Raw genomic sequence first — 20,626 nt, 5'->3', positions numbered from 1 at the left:
TAGGTGAAATGGTATTTCTTTTTCTCTTAAATTCTAATTTTAATTCACTAGACTTAACCATTTTGTAATCTGTAGTCAAAATCAATCAAATATTGGCAATTTATTATCACAAGGATACCTTTTTAAAATATATTAGGTTGTCAGAAAAGTCATGACATATTTTTCTATGTTTTTCTATGCAAAAGCATATCATAGTTTTCCCAATAAACCTAATAAGATCTGACTTAAAAACTGCTCCATCACTTACTAGTCATGGGCAAGTCTTCTAATCATGCCAAACCTCTAATTCTTCACTGAAAAACAGAAAGGATGATAGCTTCTACTTTCAGTATTCTGTGACAGTCAGAAATTTTAGAGTATTAATATTGATATAAGTTCTATTAGGTGTAGAACAGAGTAGATGGGTGATAAATTTAGAAGGACTATCTGATTTGCAGTTTTATTCCCAAGCTCTTAGTCTGTGCTGCTTTTCCATTTATTCTTTACTTCTCTTCTCCCCCCTCTCCTTTTTTCTACTACCACTACCACTATTACTACTAGGTACTACCACATTCTGTGGTAGACAGTATTCATTGGCTTATTCAACAAATACTAATTCCTTTTGATTTCGATTATAGAGGCCAATGGGCTAACTACATATTTTCTCATACTCTCTGATACTTTTGACCAATGAGACAGAAGGGCAATTTTCATGGGACCCTGAGACTTCTGTTTTCCCTAACAGAGGGGGCTGCAATGCTTGGAGTCCTGACAGCAGTCTTACAACTATTAGTACAAGACCCAGGGCCTGGAACTGGCATGACTGAGCCAATACCAGGAGCAGTATCCCTCCATACTCTCTGAAACATGAAGCAAATGAGACCCCCTAGATAATATGAGCCTTTGAATATAGGCTTTGTGCTACCTGGAATTATATCATTTTGCCGTTGAGAAAACAGGCTAAAGTACATTGTGCAAATCCACACAGCTGGATTGAAATCCAGGCATGGTTGTGAAGCCAGAAGTATAGATTAATAGCTGTCTTTGTATCTCCTAACTGTGTACACTTCTCCAGGAGTTCATACCTACTTTTGGAAACCCAGTCACTATTGCTTCAGGAAGTAGTACTGTATTCTTCACTCTAAAATATGCAATCAGTATCCTCTTTAAAATGAATATCGCTTGCTGTTTGCCATAAACATGCATCAGCTTCATCTAGAAACAGGACTCAGACCCAGTTCGGGTTTACAGCAGGTGCTTTTCCATGTGCCAGAGTGTAGATAACAGAACAGGACTGGTTTCAGCATAGTAGCTGCTGCTTCTCAAAGACTTACCTCCAGAGATCTGAGTTAACTATTTAAGCTCATCTTAAATCTGAATATATGTGCTCTTTGGCATACTATAGACTTTAAGCCCAAGATGCACAACTAATCCCATACATTTAGAATAAAACATAAACTATATTAGAAACACCCAAGTTTATTTGTTCTCCATTAATTTGAACTCCAGTGTGACAGACAACATGCTATACACTGACCTTTATAAAATTACAAATTCAAAGGAAAGATAAATCCCTCCATAGCCAGTTATATTGTACATGCAATAAATGTAAGATATATGAACATCTTGGTTGTGTATCACAGATTAGAAATATTTAGTATAGGAGCACATGGATACCATGGAAGAAAAGAATTTTAGTTTGGATCTCTGAATTGTATGGCTTCCAAAGGGGAGAAGGTTTGGAATGTATGTTATGCAAGGGTATTAAAGCTTTCTCTGCCCTTTTCTTTCTGTCTTATCAAAAGCAAGTTGATGGCAAGTAAAACATCTTTAGATAAGACTATAGCTTCTCTTGGTTGTCATCATGCAAACTATTTGCTAAGATGGCAAAAAGAAAACTCAACAATTGCCCAAAGCCCCTCCTTACCCACTTTGAGATTCTAATACCCAAATGCACTGGCTGCACAATCCAGTGATCAAGAACTACATGCATGGCCTTGGAAGGAAAACAAGCTAAAGCAACATTATAAAATCCTCATAATTTCTGTTTTCCGTTGGCATTATTAGTAAAATTTGTTTTGTTCTTTTGTGAATGTAGAAATGAAATAGTTGAAAATATTTATCAAATGTTACTAGAGGAACATTAGAACTATAGCCAAGTATGAGGTCAACAAATGAGATTCATAACCTGATTCTCAAGCAGGGCCTGATGACCACAGGAGCACAAAGGCTATTTGTAACATAGGACACTGTAGAATTAATGTTCTGAGAGTTATTACAACCATTGGAGAGCAGTAATGTGCACAATGGAAGATATGCAAAAAGTCCCTACCATATCACCACCTTCCCAAATTCATTCACTCAACACACATACCAACTATTCGTTATTGAGTGTCTTCCCTGTGCCAAGTATATTCTACAGCTGGGTAGAGACACTGTAGAACAATGCAGGTAAGGCCCCTACTCCCAGCCTTCTCTGCTTCAGTTGGAAGACAGGTTGTGCAATACAGACTGGCAAGGAGGTAAACAGCATAAAGATGGAGATGCCCTGGAAACCCCAGGCTGTAGAATCAAAGTTAAAGGAAGCTGGGCACTGCCTTTGATAATGCTCTCTTTGCTATTAAGGTCCTCCTGATAGCATATGCAACTGAGACTTTTAAGTGTGGAAGATATCTGACAATTGTTAACTTTGTTCGCCAAAATAGAAAATATTTAAGTGCTTACTGTGTGGCAGATACTATACATATTACACTCCATTACATATTACACGACTCATTTAGTCCTCACAGCCACTCTACAAAATATGTATTTCATTATCTCCATTTATTGGAAGAGGAAAAAGAAGCATAGAAAAGTTGAGTAAATTTGCCCAGGGTATACAGCTGGTAAGCAATGCTACAGCATTTAATGCCAGTGTAATAAATTAAGACCATCAATAAAGTCTGCTGTGTGACTAGCCTTTTTACAAATTAGCTCTTTCATTTATTATGTAGGTAATATAATCCCAATTTTTCATGTAAAGAAACCAAGTTACCAAAACGAGACAGCAGTGCCAGTTCTAAGAATACCCTGGGTACACAGACAGTATACTTTGCTGTCATTCCATGCTTTCTCTCTAAGGACCCATCCGATTTTGAGGTGCAGAGGTATAGACTCACAATTCTCTCACTTTGTTTTATATGAGGCTTCCCTGAGAGGTTTTGTTTGAAGAAGGGGCTTGAAGAAAAGCTGATAAAAGTTGGAAATATAAATTTTGTTCGCCAAAATGAAAGGCTGATCTTGCAGAATTTTCAAAAGAAGAATGTTTCATAGAGGAGTTGGGAAGGCAGATGAAAAATATGCCAGCAGGTTAGATATATGGCAGGTCTTCTGTGTACAGACCATGACATCGCCAGTTTTTATTGAAGAAGGAGAAGACGCGATTTACAATGCAGTTGACTATCTTGCACAGTGTACACGGAAAGAGATGAAGAGTGTAAAGGACTTAGAAAAGAATTGAAAGAGGCAAAGGGACAAGTTTATAATGCAAATAAATTAGGCCCTGTGGATAAACTTCAAGTACGATGAGTCCTTTTCAAAACTCAGCAGCTAGAGTATATTTACCATCACCTTAATTCATGCTTTGAAGAATTAGAACTGATAGAAAAGTAAGATTTCCCTGCAGGCCACATGATGGTATAGGAGAATAGTTCAAGCAATATTATTTAGATATTTATCTGCCATTTGAAAGACACTTATCTTCCATTTATTTATTGAGCTATTAGAAATACTGTCAAATCTCAGCAGACTTAGCAGGGCTGATAACTTGACTAGCTCTTTTGATATATATATTTCTTAAGTAGAGAAGCTATTTATTCCCAACAGAAGGGAATAAGGGGACCTTTATTTCTAATTATCAATAATCTATGTAGGCTTTTTTAATATCTAAGAATTTGTTCATGAGCCACTGATAACATAATCTCATTTTTTGAAGTACTTTGGGGTCATTTATCACATAAGAAAATCCCTTGCCTGAGGGAAGTCGCTGGCTGTGGACTCTAGATAGAAATTTCAGATAGAAACTGTCCAGTAACCCCTTATGATACTGAGTTCAGGAAATCGACTGGTTGTTTAAGACAATTATATGAAAGCCACTTTGTTGTTTTGCCATTTTCAACAATTTAGACATCTCTCCAAGAGTTGCACTTGCTCATTAAGATCTAATATCTGAATGCTACATTCTCGTGTAGATGGGCACTGAAGGGCTCTTCTGGGCTTGAACAAAATGTAGGCACAGGCGAGTGTGGTCAGATGTGGAAGACTTAGCATTTTGCTCCCAGTATAAACTTCTCTGTTAATAATCCTCTCTATCTGCTGAACTAGAATTTAGCCCACAATAAATCTCTGTCCCCTTAGGACTTGGAGGTCCTTGCCTGGGCTCAGTGACTTTACTCTGTTCTCCCTGCCCTCCTGACCTCTTTCCTCTTTTGCTCTAACTCTGCTTTTTTCACTGTCTCAACTTCCATATTTCTAGACTTAGCCTAAGTAACTCAACCCACATCCAATTAACCCCACAAAAAACATTCGATGACAAGGGCCAAGTCCCGAGGCACCCAGCTTTTCACAGTTTCATTTGCTCGGATCTCTCCTATTTAAAAGACCCAGGAAGCAAATGCTACTGTTTCAGCTATAGGGGCCAGTGGCCCACTAGGTCCCCACAACTTTTACCTTAGGGTTTCCCCAGAGGAGCCCCTCCTCTTCCACAAGTTGACGAGACTGCTGGATCTGCTGGCCGCAGAGGAGGACTTGCCATCCCCCACGTGCATGCGCACCACGGTAGACGTCGTGAAGGCGCTGCGCACGTTTCTCTCTGGTTTGGCCAGGATGATGTACACCTTCGGCACAAACATGCAGCCTAGGGCCACTGTGGCACTGAGGCTGACTGAGAAACACATGGTGATGATTTTGTAGTTGCTGCCAAAGTAGATGGGCACAAAGGCCAGCCATATGATGCAGGTCGTGTACATTGTGAAGGCGATATACTTGGCCTCGTTGAAATTAGCTGGAACATTTCTGGTCTTGAATGCATAGAACGTGCAGCTCAAAATCAACAATCCATTGTATCCAAGAGGGGTGACAACTCCTAGGTTAGTAGTGTTACAAATCAGGTAGACTTCTCGAATGCTTGGGTAGTCGTGCATGATGTCAGGAGGCTCCATGATAAAGAGAGCAACAATGATGCCCAACTGGATGCAGATGAGAATGAAAGCAATCACAAGTTGGGCACAGGCACTCATGAATCTGGGCTTTTTGGTACAGATCTTCTTCTTGCTGCCAGCCAGGATCCTTGCAATGCGGTTGGTCTTGGTTACAAGGGCCGAGTAGCTCATGGCTGGGGAGAGACCAATGCCAATTCTCTGAAGGTAGCAATAAATCTGTTTGGGCTTTGCAATGAGGCAGAAGGTACACAAGTAGCCCAGGCAGATGCCAGCAAGGATAATGTAGCAGAGCTCCCTGCTGGAGGACTTGACTACTGGTGTATCGCGGTAAATGATAAAGACTGCAGTGACGAACAGGGTGGCTAGCAGGCCAAGGCAGGCGAAGACCACAGCTGCAATGGGCTCAGGGTCACCCCAGCGAAGATACTGGACCGGGATCAAATCGCAACCTGGAAAAAGGGGAGAGACGTTTACTTGGTCACGTGCTCCTGTGTTATGAACAGCTGTTGATGACCATTTCCATTTGTTTCCCATCTCCCTTTCTAATATCAGCATCCCATACCACTCATTCTTGCACACAGTCATTCAGAAAACCTTTGTCTTCCTGTCCTGAGTATGTACTCTATGTAGGAGCTATTGTAGGTTCTGAAACAAAATAATGAAGAGCATGCTCCCCACCCTCTTAAAAAATAGTGACCTTTAAAACAATTACTTCTAACCTGATAAGGGCTGTGAAGTACTGCATGGTACTTCTTCCTGTCTGTGGGAGCAGTGAAGGCGGTCAATTGGAATTAGCAAACAAATGCCTTGGTTTCACCGAGGTTGGGGCTTGGTGGGATTGGCAAGCAGAGGTTAACACTAAGGAAAGGAGGCATAGAAGGAGGCCCTGTAGAAGAGGGTGATGAGTGGCCTAAGATGGGGTTAGGGGATTGGCAGGAGGAGGATCTTGTAGGTCAGAGAGTCCTAGGTTAGAACGAAGTTACTGTAGAATCTAGATAGAGTAGAGAAGTGACTGGATGGGACTGTGCACACGTGCACATGTGTGCACATGTGTGTATTTTAAATGTCCTTTTAGTTCATCTCGGGATTTTTGGATGAGATAGGAAATGTTGACAACCTTGAGAACTATTTCAGAGCTAAAGTGTGTGAATGGATGTGAGAATTTATGAAAAGTAAAGATGACCGGGAACCAGCAGTTAGCGTAATGGCTATGTCGCTGGACTCCCACGTAATCGACTGTGGTTCGTGTCCCGGACCCGGTGACTTAAAACTCACGCCGGGCGCGTGTGCATGTGTGCCCAAGATCCCGAGAGGAGAATGGAGGAGAAGGGATTGCGGCGTGAATATCCCCCCTGGGGAGTGATTTCTCGCTTTCTGTCTCTATGTCTCTGTCTGTCTGTCTGGCGAGCACACGCGCCCTACAGTGAAAATCTCTAAAAAAAAAAAAAAAAATCACTGCATATGTCTTAGGTCATTAAAACTTTCCATATTATTATAGTTTCAAACCCAGCCCTTCACTCTGCCTTCATTTTCACAGCATGAGAAGCTTTTTGATTCTAAGTTATAGTTCCCATTTTTGTTTTTATTTTATAGCATCCCTATAAAGTAGAAGTGTTCAGTTGAGAAAAAAAAAAAAAAAAAAAACAGTAAAGATGACCAACAATGGTAAAGTTGAGATTTCCAGGGAATCCTGTAGTTTAAATATTATAGAAGAGAAGATGCTATTGAAAATAGGGGGAGAACAGTAGTTTTTATGAAAAACTCTGACCCCTCCAAAAGCAAGCAATTGGTGCCCAGAGGAAGTACCACTACTGCAAAATTACTCTGTACTCACAGCATGAAGTTTTGTTACTTTTATTTTAATTACCAGAAAGCATGTCCATTCGCCAGAGAGAGACAGAAAGAAGGAGAAATTTCCCCACAACAGGGCATGGGGCATGGTCATGCTGCAATCCCTTCTCTATTTCTCCATTGGGACTTGGGGCAGACAGAAGACCAAGCCAGTGTGCTTTTTAAGATCCTGGGGCTGAGATCGAAACCGCAGGGGCCATGTGGGATTCAGCTCCTTTAGCTACCAGGATGCTGACCCACCCATGGCATGAAGGGATTTTTGTTGTTGTTGTTTGTTTGTGTTCTTTTTATTATCACTTGATTATGTAGCAGGAAATGGTTACAAAATGTAGCAAAATTTGGGTTTCCTTTTTTAAAAAATATTTCTTAGGACAGTGAATTTCAAACTTGGCTGTACACTGGAATCAAATATATATACATACACACACACACACACACATATATATATGCATATATATGCATTATATGTATATATATTTAATACTGAGACCTGGGTCTCACTGCTCAAGTTTCTGACTTTATTGGCCTGGACATCAGGATTTGTAAGACACTCCAAATTCTTATGTACAACCAAAGCTGAGAATCATTGCTTTAGGAGAATCATTTATGTCAATTAGCCTTTTTTTTTTTTTTTAAATGGAATTGGTACAACTTCATTGGGTGAGAAGGAAAGAAGATCCATAATCTAGAGCACTGGGCATTTGAGGAATATGGCAGAGATCGCTAATGGCCTATGAACACCCATTCTTCCCTTTATCTTTAGTAACAGAGCTCCAGTTCCATTTGGGATGGCAAAGGATACAGCAACAGCACTACATTTTCCGGCAACCATTGCAGTCAACTGTGACATATGACTAGGCTTTTGCCAATACCATGTAAAAAAGGGATGCCTTAAAAGAAAATGACTTATCTTAGAAGGTACCCTTCTTGGCCTGTCCTCGCTGTCTCCTTCGGCTGTCCAGAATATAAATGTGAACACTAGAACACCCCAAATATTATCTTGGACTTTAATTGCAGGGACAAAAGGCATGTTCTAGGCTTAAAAGAGAAAAACAGAGGGGGCCTAAGTCCACAACACCCTTGTTTCAGCAACTTTTAGATTTTATTTCTCTGACATATGCAGCCAAACCAAATTCTAATCTATAAAGGAGTAAGGTTTTCCTGTTAACTTGCCATACTGAATGATCAAAGGTGTTGCAGGAAGTAGCTCTGAATATCGACAGTTACTAGGAGGTAGAGGGAGTAACAGTAAGTAGTGGTTGTGAAGGAGCATGTGGTTCTGGAATATGTCTCAAGGCTGTGGTATTGTAGGAAGTACAGGAAAGATTCATTCCTCTTTAATTTTGTCCTTCAGGATCTCGGGTTTCAGACAGTAGCATGAGTAGTACTAAGGGGCCTAATAGGAATTGTGAGTGAGCTTGGGATCCTTAGCACACTTTGCAAATTTTTTGTTCTATAGGAAAATGTACTTTTTTTTTCTTGTTTGGAGAGTCTTTTGCTATAGGGCACATGCGCTCACCAGAAAGACAGAGAGAGACAGAGAGATAGAAAGCGAGAAATCACCCCCCAGAGGGGATGGCCACGCCACAGTCCCTTCTCCTCCATTCTCCTCTTGGGATCTTGGGCATGCACGCACACGCAGCTGGCGTGAGTTTAAGCCACAGTGTCCGGGACTCCAACTGTGGTCAACTACATGGGAGTCCAGCGACATAGCCATTACGCCAACGGCTGGTCTCTAGGAAAATGTACTTTTAAAAAGAGAACGATTTAATTTATTATTATTCGAATTTTGCTATGGGCAGTCATCGGAGAGAGAATGAGAAAGCAAGCTGCTAAGTTGGGACTTGAACCTTAATCAACCATGTGAGAGTTCAGCACATTAACTACCATACCATCTGCTGGCCCTGGGAAAAATGCACTTTCATTCTAAATATTTGTGAATTTAGTATGGAAACAAACTGCTTTTAACTTTAAGAAATTATGTGGACAGCCCAAACTAAACATAAAGTATTATTTTATAGGCTATTAGTTACAAATACTTGTCTTGTTGCTAATGAATATACCAGTATCCACATTTTCAGTCATCTGTGTTTACACATGCTGCTTGAATGTTAGAATTCAATCTCGGATTATTCAGTATAATATAGGGTTTATGCCTATATTTATAAATTTGCCCCTTAAAGGGACTCTTTTACAAAAATAAGAATTAATCATACTTATCTTTATTTTTCCATAACAGTTTATTTATAGCACTGATTTGACAATGCCATTCATAATCTCTTTTGGTTAATTATATAGAGACCTGCTTCCATTGCTAGGTCATGAACTACAAATGTCCATAGGAAATTTACTGATCTAGGAAACATGATATGTGGTATATGAGACAGGAATCCTTTCATTAGTTAAAAGAATCAACTAAAAAAACACATAAATAATTACTTCAAAGGCTTTAATTCCCTCCCCCCCCTTTTTTTCTTGCTGGTCTGCTAAATCTTAATTGCTTGTATCTAAATGTAATTATCATCCTAATTTCTAAATGCTTTGTATAGGATACATTCACCATTGTTTATGTAAGATATATTCTTGAACTCTTCATATAGAACTCATTAACATCTTGTATATAACTAAAGAAAACCCATTAGATATATGTGCTAGAAAAAATGGGCACGAGGTATGCCTCTACTGTGGTGTGTCAAAATTTATACATTCAAAGGAGTGCTTTTTCACTTAATGTGAAGTGCTCAGAAAGCTTTATGCTTAATGTAATGATGCTGCCAGTGCACAAAATACTTTCGTAACTGTTCTCTTGGAACAGCAAATTGGATTCTGATTGGAGTGTTGTAATCACTGAATCTTATAACTAAATAAGATCTTAGAGTTTCCAAAAACAGATGTGCATCACAATCACTTGGAGGGCTTACGAAATACAATTCAGGAGTTTAAACTCAGGATATTTTGAGGTAATACTTTGGGATGGGGCAAAGGAATCATATTTATTTATTTATTGAGAGGTTTTGCTATAGGGCACATGCACTTGCCAGAAAGACAGAGAGACAGAAAGTGAGAAATCACCCCCAGGTGGGGGGGTGGTGGCCACGCTGCAATCTCGTCTCCTCCATTCTCCTCTCGGGATCTTGGGTGCACATGCACAGGTGCCCAGCGTGAGTTTAAGCTGCCAGGTCAGGGACTCAAACCGCGGTCGACCACATGGGAGTCCAGCAACAAAGCCATTACACCAACTGCTGGTCCCAGGAATCATATTTTGAATAAGCACCCTCAGCAACTCTGTACTTGTGTACTTGGTCCCTGGTTGACAAATCTGCTTTAGAGATGACCAGGCCAAGTTCTCATCCAGCATTTGAATATCTTATATGATTACTCCAGGAGGTGATCACTCTAACTCTATCTGAAACTTCCAATGAATTACATTGTCCAAATGCTGAGACTAGTGGTGGAGCAAGGGAACTAGTTTAAAGGGGCAAGAGGCCAGGATGGCATGAAGCAGCTGGAACAAGAGGACAGTCAGAAATGATAAGGCAAAAACTAAGCCACTGAACCAAAGAAAAGAATCAACTGGTAAAGACAATTCCATACTAGAATTGAAAGAAAATATGAAGTAGGCAAAGAGTCAAGGAGAGAGTATCCTAACTGAGTTGATGGTAATACTACTAACTATTAAGATGAGGGCTGTAGGGGGAAAAAGGGTTATGTTTTATGGGAATAATATTAAATTCCAGCTTGGATGTAATATGTTTGAGGTATCTAGGACCTAGTAAGTCCATGCAAGCAAAAGCTTAGAAGAGATAATAGGGTAGGATAATTCTAGGAACCAACTCTTTACATCTAGAAATTAAAGATGCAGAAATGCAAATAAAATAAAGGAAATTCATAGATGTAGATGAGAGTATAGCGAGTATAGCAGTATGGTACAGTACCAACACTTAAGATGGCAGAGGGAAAGAATATCAAGGAAGTAATAGATTAGCTAGGAGGTAAGAAATGAGCCATTGGATGGCTCACCATAGCCTCATCTAATAATATCACTTCTTCCTTTTTTTTTTCTTGATCTTTACCTAAATAGCTTGCATGACGCTTCAAGCTGCAGGCTCACAAGTGTATCTCCTGGTTGTGTGTCCTAACATGTACTCCCCCCACCCTTCACTACAATTAGATATAATCCTTCTGAAGGAGGGCTAGTATAGCCTTCCTAACACAGAAATGGTCTACCAAATTTCAGAACCTTGAGATAATGCTAACATGAATTGTAATATAATTTTGAATTCTGATTACTATGTCTCCTGTGGGCATTGGATTGCAAAATTCTGAATACCCAATTATTTTTCCTAAATTTGCTTTCATTTTTTCTAATTATTGGACATAGTTTTTTACTAATGGTTTACTTTTTATCCTGGTTTCAGGCTCAGTGCAATGGTAAGTTACTAGAAAAGTATTTAGAGGTTCACAAAGAATCTACAGTGTGTCTATTTTATAGTTTTATTGTGAATGTGAATTTAGCACATGCCCTCATGTGAAGTGAAGTTCTTTCTAATAAGCACATTAGAGTTTTCTGGCCCTCAGGATGTACACATCACTTTTTTTCCCCAGAAATGCAGATGAGCCATGAATTAGAAGACTATGGCACATTTTCTGATGATATCTGTTTAAGTAGCTATTTACTTCTCACTTTCCTCCCCTTTCATACTTGATATATTTTATATATATATATATATATTTCATCCTTTGTTATGTTAAAGTCACATATATTGAAAAGACATGCTTTATTTATTTATTTATTTATTTGAGAGGTTTTTGCTATAGGGTGCGTGTACTCACCAGAAAAATAGAGAGAGAGAGAGACAGAGAAACAGAAAGCAAGAAATCACCCTCCAGGGGGAATGGCCATGCTGCAATCCCTTCTTCTCTATTCTCCTCTCAGGATCTTGGGCACACATGCACACGTGCCCTGTGTGAGTTTAAGCCACTGGGTCTGGGACTCAAACTGCGGTTGACTACATGGGGGTCCAGCGACATAGCCATTATGCCAACTGCTGGTCCCAATGAGCTTTATTTTTTAAAAGAGGAAACTGAAGGCCAGCCCTGTGACACAGTGGTTAAGGTAACTGGGCCCTACATAACTGAACATGGTTCAAATCATAGCCCTCATGGTTTGAAACACATGCCCGGAGCATGAGCATGTATGTTTGAAATCCTGATGGGATTGCATCGTGACCACACCCATTGAAGGGTGCTTTCTCTTTCTTTTTGTCTCTCTCTCTCACAAGTATATGTCATGTCATTTCAGGTATACAAAACTGATAAGGGACTGTTGTATGGCTACCCTTCCATATGTAGGCAGCAGATGCATCTGGAGTACAAGGTGGTGATTTACCAGATTATGTTTGCTTTCAGTCTGCTCCAATAAACCATTTGTCACCCTTTCTTTCACACTTTACTTCTGTGGATTTGGATCTCTAGAGTGCTGGTCTGAAATCTCAGGGGTATGCAGACTCAGAGTTCTTTTCGTAGTGTCTATATCTCCAGATCCTTTATTATCTTATATTTACTGAGCCTAAGCTACATGTTTTCCATTACTTCCATAGTTCAGAAGAGTTGGAAGTTAGTGTGTGCATGTTAGTGTATGCATGTGTGTGTATCAGGGAAAGCGAGGGAGATATTTAGGTACCTCATTTTTCTTTGTAGTATTCACTTTATTTTATTGGAGGGGACAGGGGATTCTGATTGTATTGTTGAGGTCTGTCTTCGCTACTTGGCTGCAATCATTGTTATTAGAGATTTTGTCTCTTTCGCTCATGAATGGATCCTCAATACGAAGAATAGTCCCTCCCTTACATGGTTGGCACTGTGATTTACAAATTTATATATTTACCACATATTGAAAATATATAATACTTATTCTGGTATGGGGATCAAGTCAACTCAACAAACATTTTTGCTCCCTTTAAAAAGCTCTAAGTTACAGAACTATTATGTCTTGTTATAGACTGAAGTCTAAATTCAGTGCACTACAACTCAATGTTAGAGTCAAGATTCCGGTGTCCAGAAAGGACAAAAGGCTACTTTTGCTTCAGGGTGTGATGTATTTTACAACCTAATATTACTGGTACAGGTTGGACATCCCTTTTCTGAAATGCTTGGGACCAGAAATGTTTCAGATTTTGTTTTTTTTCAGGTTTTGGAATATTTAAATGCACATATTGAGATAGCTTGGGTATGGGACCAAGACACAAAATTCACATATGTTTCATATACACCTTATACACATAGCACAAAGATAATTATATATATTTTTGTCTTGCAGTGTTTTGACTATGATCCATGACATGAAGTCTGGTATGGAGTTTTCCACCATGAAGTCGTGTTGGACACAAAAAGTTTTAGATTTTCGAGCATTTTGAGTTTCTAATTTTCGGATTAGGGATGCTCAACCTGTACTGATGAACCACTTGATCCATGTGTTATGATTGATTAATGTCATTGCATCTGGGAAGCGTAAGTGGAGAAGAGGGGGAGGCAGTAAACTAAAAGCATACTTAAACAAGAACCATTTAACTATGAAGTTCATAGTCATTGTTTCCAAGAAGGCTGATCATTGCACATTTCTTTTGTACTTTAATATGGAAAGAAAAATCCCCAAAAACAAACAAAAAAAAAAAGAAAGAAAAAGCCTCCAAGTCTTTTGCAGGAGAGATAATAGGTTTTTTTTTATTACCTTTGCTCAAACCAAAAGGAATGCCATGATCATTCTGCCAAATACAAATTTAGCTTCAATCTGAGGCAAGTTTTGTTGGCACCTGTCTTACTAGGAAGCTGCCTTACTCCTCTTCATGCCAGCATGAAAAAAGGAGAAATAAGGCATAATAAACAAGTGACCTAAGTCTTACCATATTTATTTTACAGAGGGGACAAGTTAATAAGATTAACTTGCTGAGACTGAGATTAAAACCCTATAGCTATTTTTTTTTCCTTATTTATTTACTTTTGTACCATCTTGGGAGGTAGCCTGGTTAATTGCTTATCTGAAAGAGGTTTTCTAGGCCACTTAGCAGGAAAGAGAACCATGATTTTTGTTTGTTTGTTTTGGAGAGGTTTTTTTTTTTTTTTTGCTGTAGGGCACATGAGCTTACCAGAAAGACAGAGAAATCTTACCAGAAAGAGAGAGATAAGGGCAGAGAAATCTTACCAGAAAGAGTGAGAAAGTGAGAGAGTGAGCTTACCAGAAAGACAGTGAGAAATCACCCCCCGGGGGGGATGGCCACACCACAATCTCTTTTCCTCCATTCTCCTCTCGGGATCTTGGGCACGCACACACACATACCTGGTGTGAGTTTAAGCCACCAGATCCGGGACTCAAACTGTGGTCGAATACGTGGGAGTCCAGAGACATAGCCACTATCCCATCTGCTGATCCTGAGGGAACTGTGATTAATGAACAATGTCTGCCATGGGCAAGGCAGGGCTTGTGGTGACACAGTACTAGGTATTTGTTATCCTGATATACATTCAGTCTTCCTTCTGAGAAATCTCATTGGTTTAAATTTTTCAGCAAGAGTCTCACCCAAGTCTCTGTGTCTTAAGGGTTGCTAGACAGGGACACTGGTTAGTAGGTTTTTGCTTTTGTGTTCCAAGTTTTCTTCATAGAAAATTTTCTGAATAGGCACAGAACACCCACAACACAAGAGATCTGGTGTTGCTCATGAGACATTCCTGACTGCGGTACAGAGTGGACTCAGTCATCCATCTGTCATTAGACTCAGCCTATATCACTCCCTTCAAGGTTTATTACACAGTTTTGTTTTAGATTCTCTTAATAAAATTCCCTCAAAGAGCTGAAAATTCAGGGCTGTAATTTTTATCTGGCTTTTTTTTTTCCCCTCTTTTTTATTGGTTATATTTTACAGGGGAATTTGAAATTGTATGAAAAGATTTATTTCATGAGACATAAAAGATGATTTAACAGTACTGCAGAGTGCTAAATGGAAGGATTATCAAGATGCACATTTGTAAGTTACAGCTTCAAAAAATATGACTTCCGGTCATTGCAGATAAGAATACAAAAACACCACCTATGAACTTAAATAATAAATGTGCTAGCTGGAATATTTTGTTCCTTTTCTTTCTCAGCTAATTCTTCCAATTCTTCCATTTTCCAAATCCTATTTGAAGATGAGTTTTCTGATTTCCTGAGCCTGCATGATGGGTGCCTCCCATGGTCAAACAGCTTCAGGGGGACCAGCAGTTAGCATAATGGCTATGTCACAGGACTCCCATGTAGTCAATCATGGTTCGAGTTCCAGACCTGGTGGCTTAAACTCACGCCGGGTGCATGTGCGTGCGTGCCCAAGTTCCCGAGAGGAGAATGGAGGAGAAGGGATTGTGGCGTGGCCATCCCCCATGTGAGGGGGGGGGATTTCTCGCTTTCTGTCTCTCTGTCTTTCTGGCAAGCACACGCGCCCTATATCAAAAACCTCTCAAAAAAAAAAAAAAAAGCTTCTGGTCTGTGTCTGTGTCTGCTGGGGCATTTGCACTTGGTGCTAATTGTGTGTGCTCAATTGTTTCACGTGGCAGACTGAGCAATTTGGGAGCAGGACCGTATTTCTTCGATTATTGCTTTATTTCTAGTGCCAAGCACAGAACTGGGTACACAACAGTTAGTTAAATAGATTGATGGGAAAAATGACTATATTAACAAAATAGAGGACAAGTCAGGAACCAGGAGACAGATGTGTGTTTCATTTTCAACTGGCTCATGGATATTTCCTTTGAATGGGAGCCTCTTATTCTGTGTATGTGTATCTCATTTTTTTCATAAATTGGAAATAACACAGGTTACAAATGATACAGAAATTCCTTATCAAAATGAGAGTGTTAGTCTGGTAAAACCCTTGTAGAAGAATTCACAGATGAGAAATTAAATACCAATGATCTGAAGGAGGTAAATGAAACAATTTCTCAGGGCTGAGTCTATAAAGTGCTTAAAGTATTTTTGAATTTTACTGAAATAAAACATTAAAGTCAGTACAATCAATAGTTTACCAGTAGACTTTTACATGTACAGTATAAACTATAATTAGTGTTTTGCAGTTAATCTCTATTTACCTTCCTAGCTAGCAAGGCCCTTTTCAAGATCCCTTTCCTGCAGGTTTAGTTTGCGTCTTATAAAACTGCCTTTTTTTTTTTTTTTTTTTTAAACAAAAATTCTTCACACTAAAAAGCATTTTCCTCCTGTGGCTGGTCTTCCATCCAAATGTACAAAGGCTGTCTGGTGACCTGACTCCAAGTGTTTGCAACCATTTCCTCGGTTCTGCTGAATTCCTCTGGTTCCCATATACTCTTGATTTCCTTCTCTTGTGGGATGTACCGGGACTGCTCTCAGGCCTGGGTTTCTATCACCTTCATTAAGTCTGGTTGCAAAACTATATAAATACTCTGCTGTGGATTTTACCTCCTGCTTCTCTTCCCAAGCCTGTTAGTTCCTAAATTTTATATCATAATTTTGTAAGTATTTCCCCATTGAGCTACTGGTACGTATTTAAGTAACTAAAATGTTCATGCTTATCATGGAAAGAAAATACAGGATCAAAATCCACACATACAAAGAAAGTGCACAAGCATAAGGATTCATGCCTTATCGTATCATTAAAGAGACTGAAATTTGTTCACATAGCAACTAGAGCATTTCAGCCACCCACTTCCTGGCTGAATGCACATTCCTGAGCACCCACTCCATTTATAGGACTGTGTCTGCACTGTGGTCACAAAGAGGTAATTGCATATCCCTATAAAATGGTGCACTGGTCAGATGCTCGGGCTCCATGACTTTGCCCTGTCATGGAGGACAAAGAGATGGAAGACATCCTCACATCCAGGCAGTGTGCTGAGCACTAGATAGTTACAGCTTTTAAGTATTCTTCTTCTTTTTGTTAATAGAGAGTAAGAGAGAGATTTTTGCTATGGGATATGTGTACTCACAGGAGAGATGGAGAGACAGAGAGAGAGACAGAAAGCAAGAAATTATCCCTGGGGTGGGGTGGGGTGGGGATGGCCATGCCACAGCCCCCTTCTCCTCCATTCTTCTCTTGGGATGTTGGGAATGCACATATGCCCAGTGTGAGATTCAAGCTTCCAGGTCCAGGACTTGAACTGCAGTTGGCCATGTGGAGTCCAGTGACGTTACCATTACACCATCTGCTGGTCCTTCGTTTAAGTATTTTTAAGAGGTAGAGACCATTATTTAAGCAATTTTCAGTTAAGAAACTAAGGTAGGCTTGGAACTGAAGAGCATCTGAAAGGAATTATGGAAGGAGAAATACAGGAAGATGTGGGTAAAATAGAAGAAGTATAAAGGAAATGGCCAAAATGGAAAAATCAGACATGTAGAGGAATAACTTTATGGCCTCATAATACAATGTCGTAAATGGATTATAATGTCTCTGGGACTGCTGAGAATTCAGATGGGAAGTCAGTAAAAGCTTTAGGAGGAAAGATGATAATGACTGCCTGCCTACGTTATAAGGATTCATGTGAGGACCATATATGACATGCGACTTAAACAGTGGCATAATAATGAAGAAGTGAGGAAAAGTAGAAAGAGAAGTAAATACACAAAGCAGCAGTGACTCAACATCTGCTAAATTGCCTATGTGTTTTATTAGGTTGTCCTGTGTTCTTCTGGGGGAAAGCCAGGCTATTTTACTTTTAGCCTGTTTACATATACAGGCCCAGGTAAACTGTATTATGTTGTCTTAAACTGTTTTTAAGCACAAGACAGCATATAATGCTCTATAAATTTTTCACTGCACTGAATGTGATTTTTAAGACATGTCAAGATAAGAGATGTTTATCTGCTTCATATTACTCATAGAATATACCAATGCTTTATGAAACATTTAAGTTAGATAATGTAGTGGGAAGCATTATAATGTTTTATGTTCTTAGGGGGAAATGTGATCATTTATTTTGGGTATGCTATATTTATCAAAACTGAAATCAATCAAACCACATTATTTTCTTTAGTCTGGCCATATCACAGTGGTTTTGACCATGATGACATTGTTTTGGTCAGACCACAAATTGATCATGCTGATGAACACAGTGCACATTTTTCATTGTATGGTACTTGGTCAGATGGAAACTGTTCATGTTCTCTTTTAAAACCTGTCTTGGGGGACCAGCAGTTAGCGTAATGGCTACGTCGCTGGACTCCCAAGTAGTCGACCCTGGTTCGCGTCCCGGACCCGGTGGCTTAAAACTCACGCTGGGTGCCTGTACGTGCGTGCCCAAGATCCCGAGAGGAGAATGGAGGAGAAGGGATTGCGGCGTGACCATCTCCCCTGGGGGGTGATTTCTCACTTTCTGTCTCTCTGTCTCTCTCTGTCTGGCAAGCGCACGCGCCCTATAGCAAAAAAAAAAAAAAAACCTCTCTAAAAAATCAAACAAAAAAAAGAAAACAAAAAACCTCTCTAAAAAAACAAAAAAAAAAAAAAAGAAAACCTGTTTTGGAAAGTTCCATTGAGAAAGGGGCTTTCAGCATGTTTTTGTCCCCTGAAGAAGTGGAGTTTATATGTATGTATATGTGTGTACACACACACACACACACACACACACACACACAATCTTGTTTGGCAAATAAACAAATTTGTAAGTTGATGAAAATTGATACATTTTATAATTTATCAGTGTGTGAGTCCTGGCATCTCATCACAAAAACATTATTCTTCTTTTCATTGTTCTGAATTAACCCCATCAACCTCACTGATTGAAAAGGTCCAGTGTACCAAATTTTTCTTTGCTTTAGAGAGATCCTTTTAGAAAGAATCCAGTGAGTTACAGTTCACACTGCCTGTAGCATTATGCCACAGAAAAAGCATGAGTTTTACAGAAAGAACAGGTCTTGCATCTTTTTCTGCTACTTACTGCATGATCATGAGTAAAGATAGTGTCAATTTTCAATTCAGTTTTCTGTAAAATGGAGATAATTTCGATCCTTTTGCAGTGTCAGCTGGCAGAACATACCTTTCCTTTTATGGTGGGTGACAGATAAGCAATATGTAGGGATTTGCATTTTGTATTAATGTTGCTTTCATTCTGTATTAATTTCTCCAGCTAATGTTTACTGTCTACTCCGTTCTAGGGGGATAGTATTTCTAGAAGAATAAAATATATAAAAACCCCCCTGCCCTTCAGCTTGTATTCCAACTGGGGAAACATTCTCTGAAAAATATTTTAATACATAAATAAGAGAAGATATTAAAAGGTGATCTATGAAATGGAGAAAAGAGGTAAATCTGGAGAAGAAGAGGACAATTGTAGTGTTGAATTGGTTGTTCAGGGTTGACACATGAGCAAGGATAGAGGAACAGGAATAATAGCTATGTAGGTATCTGGGGCAGAACTTTCCAGGAAAAGAGAACGGCGAGGGAAATGAGGCTTCCTGATGTTATAATGGAAGACCAATGTTAGGAGGAGGGATCAGATGAAGGGAAGGGGAAAGTAGGCCAGATACATAGAAAAGGGCCAGACCATACAGAACATGAATTTGTAAGAACTTTAGCCCTTAATTGAATGAGATCAGAAACCACTCTCTGTTTTTATACAGTGGAGTAACATGACCCAATTTACTTTTTAAAAGTTTTGAGAGCTGGCCCTGTAACCTAAGGTAAAAGAAGTTAAATTCAATATGGCTGTCCACAGTTCAATTTCTGGCCCCAGTAGCTTGAAAAACACAGTAGGCATGTGTGGTATGTGTGTATGCCCCAAATCCCACCAGGATGGAAAAATGGAGAAGGGATTTAGGAATGACTACGCCCCATGGGGGGGTACTTTCTGCCCCCTTATCCTTTTTTGTTTATCTTTCTCTAGTGAATACAGGCATCCTCTGCAAATTAAAAACAAAGATTAAATTTGAAAAAGTACCAATCTGCTTGGAGCATATAGAAACTATAAATAGGGACAAGGGTAGAGACAAGGGACTCAGTAGGAGGTTGTTGTTTGTTTCAGTAGTACAGGTGATTAATGGTAATTGCTAGGTCCGGGGGAATTATGGGGATGGGGGGGAAGCAAGATATGGTAGAATTGTGGATTTGAAGGATGAGCCAATGGTAGCCAATGACTGACTAAAGGACATGAATGAAGTCAAAGGATGATTCCAAAGTTATCAGCCTAAGTTACTGAAAGAATTTATTTGCCCTTAGGTATAATATAGAATACTAAGAAGAAAGCAAACTGAGAATCAGGAAGATAACAACCTGTATGGAAGCTTTGGACATGCAGAATTTGAGATATTTATTAGATGCTCAAGTAAATATGTCAAGAAGACAGTTGAATGTTCAAGTCTAGAGGATAGTTGAGGGATCCCATTCAGGAATCTTCAGTGTAAAGATGACACATAATAACATGAGACTAGGTGTAGATAGCAAAGGTCAAGACTGAGCTCTGGGCACCTCAATATGGTAGCCTTAGTTCTATTTCAAATACTATGCTGTATATAACATAAACACATTGAAGTAATAGATATGGAATCCTTTAGGGAAAGTTAGAAAGTTTTTCTTTAGGGCTAGCAGGTGGCATGGTGGGTAAGG

At 39.4% G+C, this 20,626-nt stretch overlaps 1 protein-coding gene across 2 annotated transcripts in view; it reads right to left on the bottom strand.

Moving 5' to 3' along the window:
* Positions 1 to 20,626, bottom strand: part of GRM5 (glutamate metabotropic receptor 5) — a 538,746-nt gene that overhangs the window by 85,021 nt on the left and 433,099 nt on the right. For both annotated transcript variants that reach the window (XM_006144909.2, XM_006144908.2), the window contains exon 8: positions 4,687 to 5,626. In XM_006144909.2, coding sequence (XP_006144971.1) covers positions 4,687 to 5,626 — 940 coding nt within the window. The remainder of the gene's footprint in view (positions 1 to 4,686; positions 5,627 to 20,626) is intronic.

Source organism: Tupaia chinensis, unplaced genomic scaffold (genome assembly GCF_000334495.1).
Source record: "Tupaia chinensis unplaced genomic scaffold, TupChi_1.0 Scaffold000139_1, whole genome shotgun sequence".
NCBI classification, from domain to species: Eukaryota; Metazoa; Chordata; class Mammalia; order Scandentia; family Tupaiidae; genus Tupaia; species Tupaia belangeri.
Note: the sequence above shows the minus strand (reverse complement) of the source record. Positions and strands in the feature narration are given on the sequence as shown.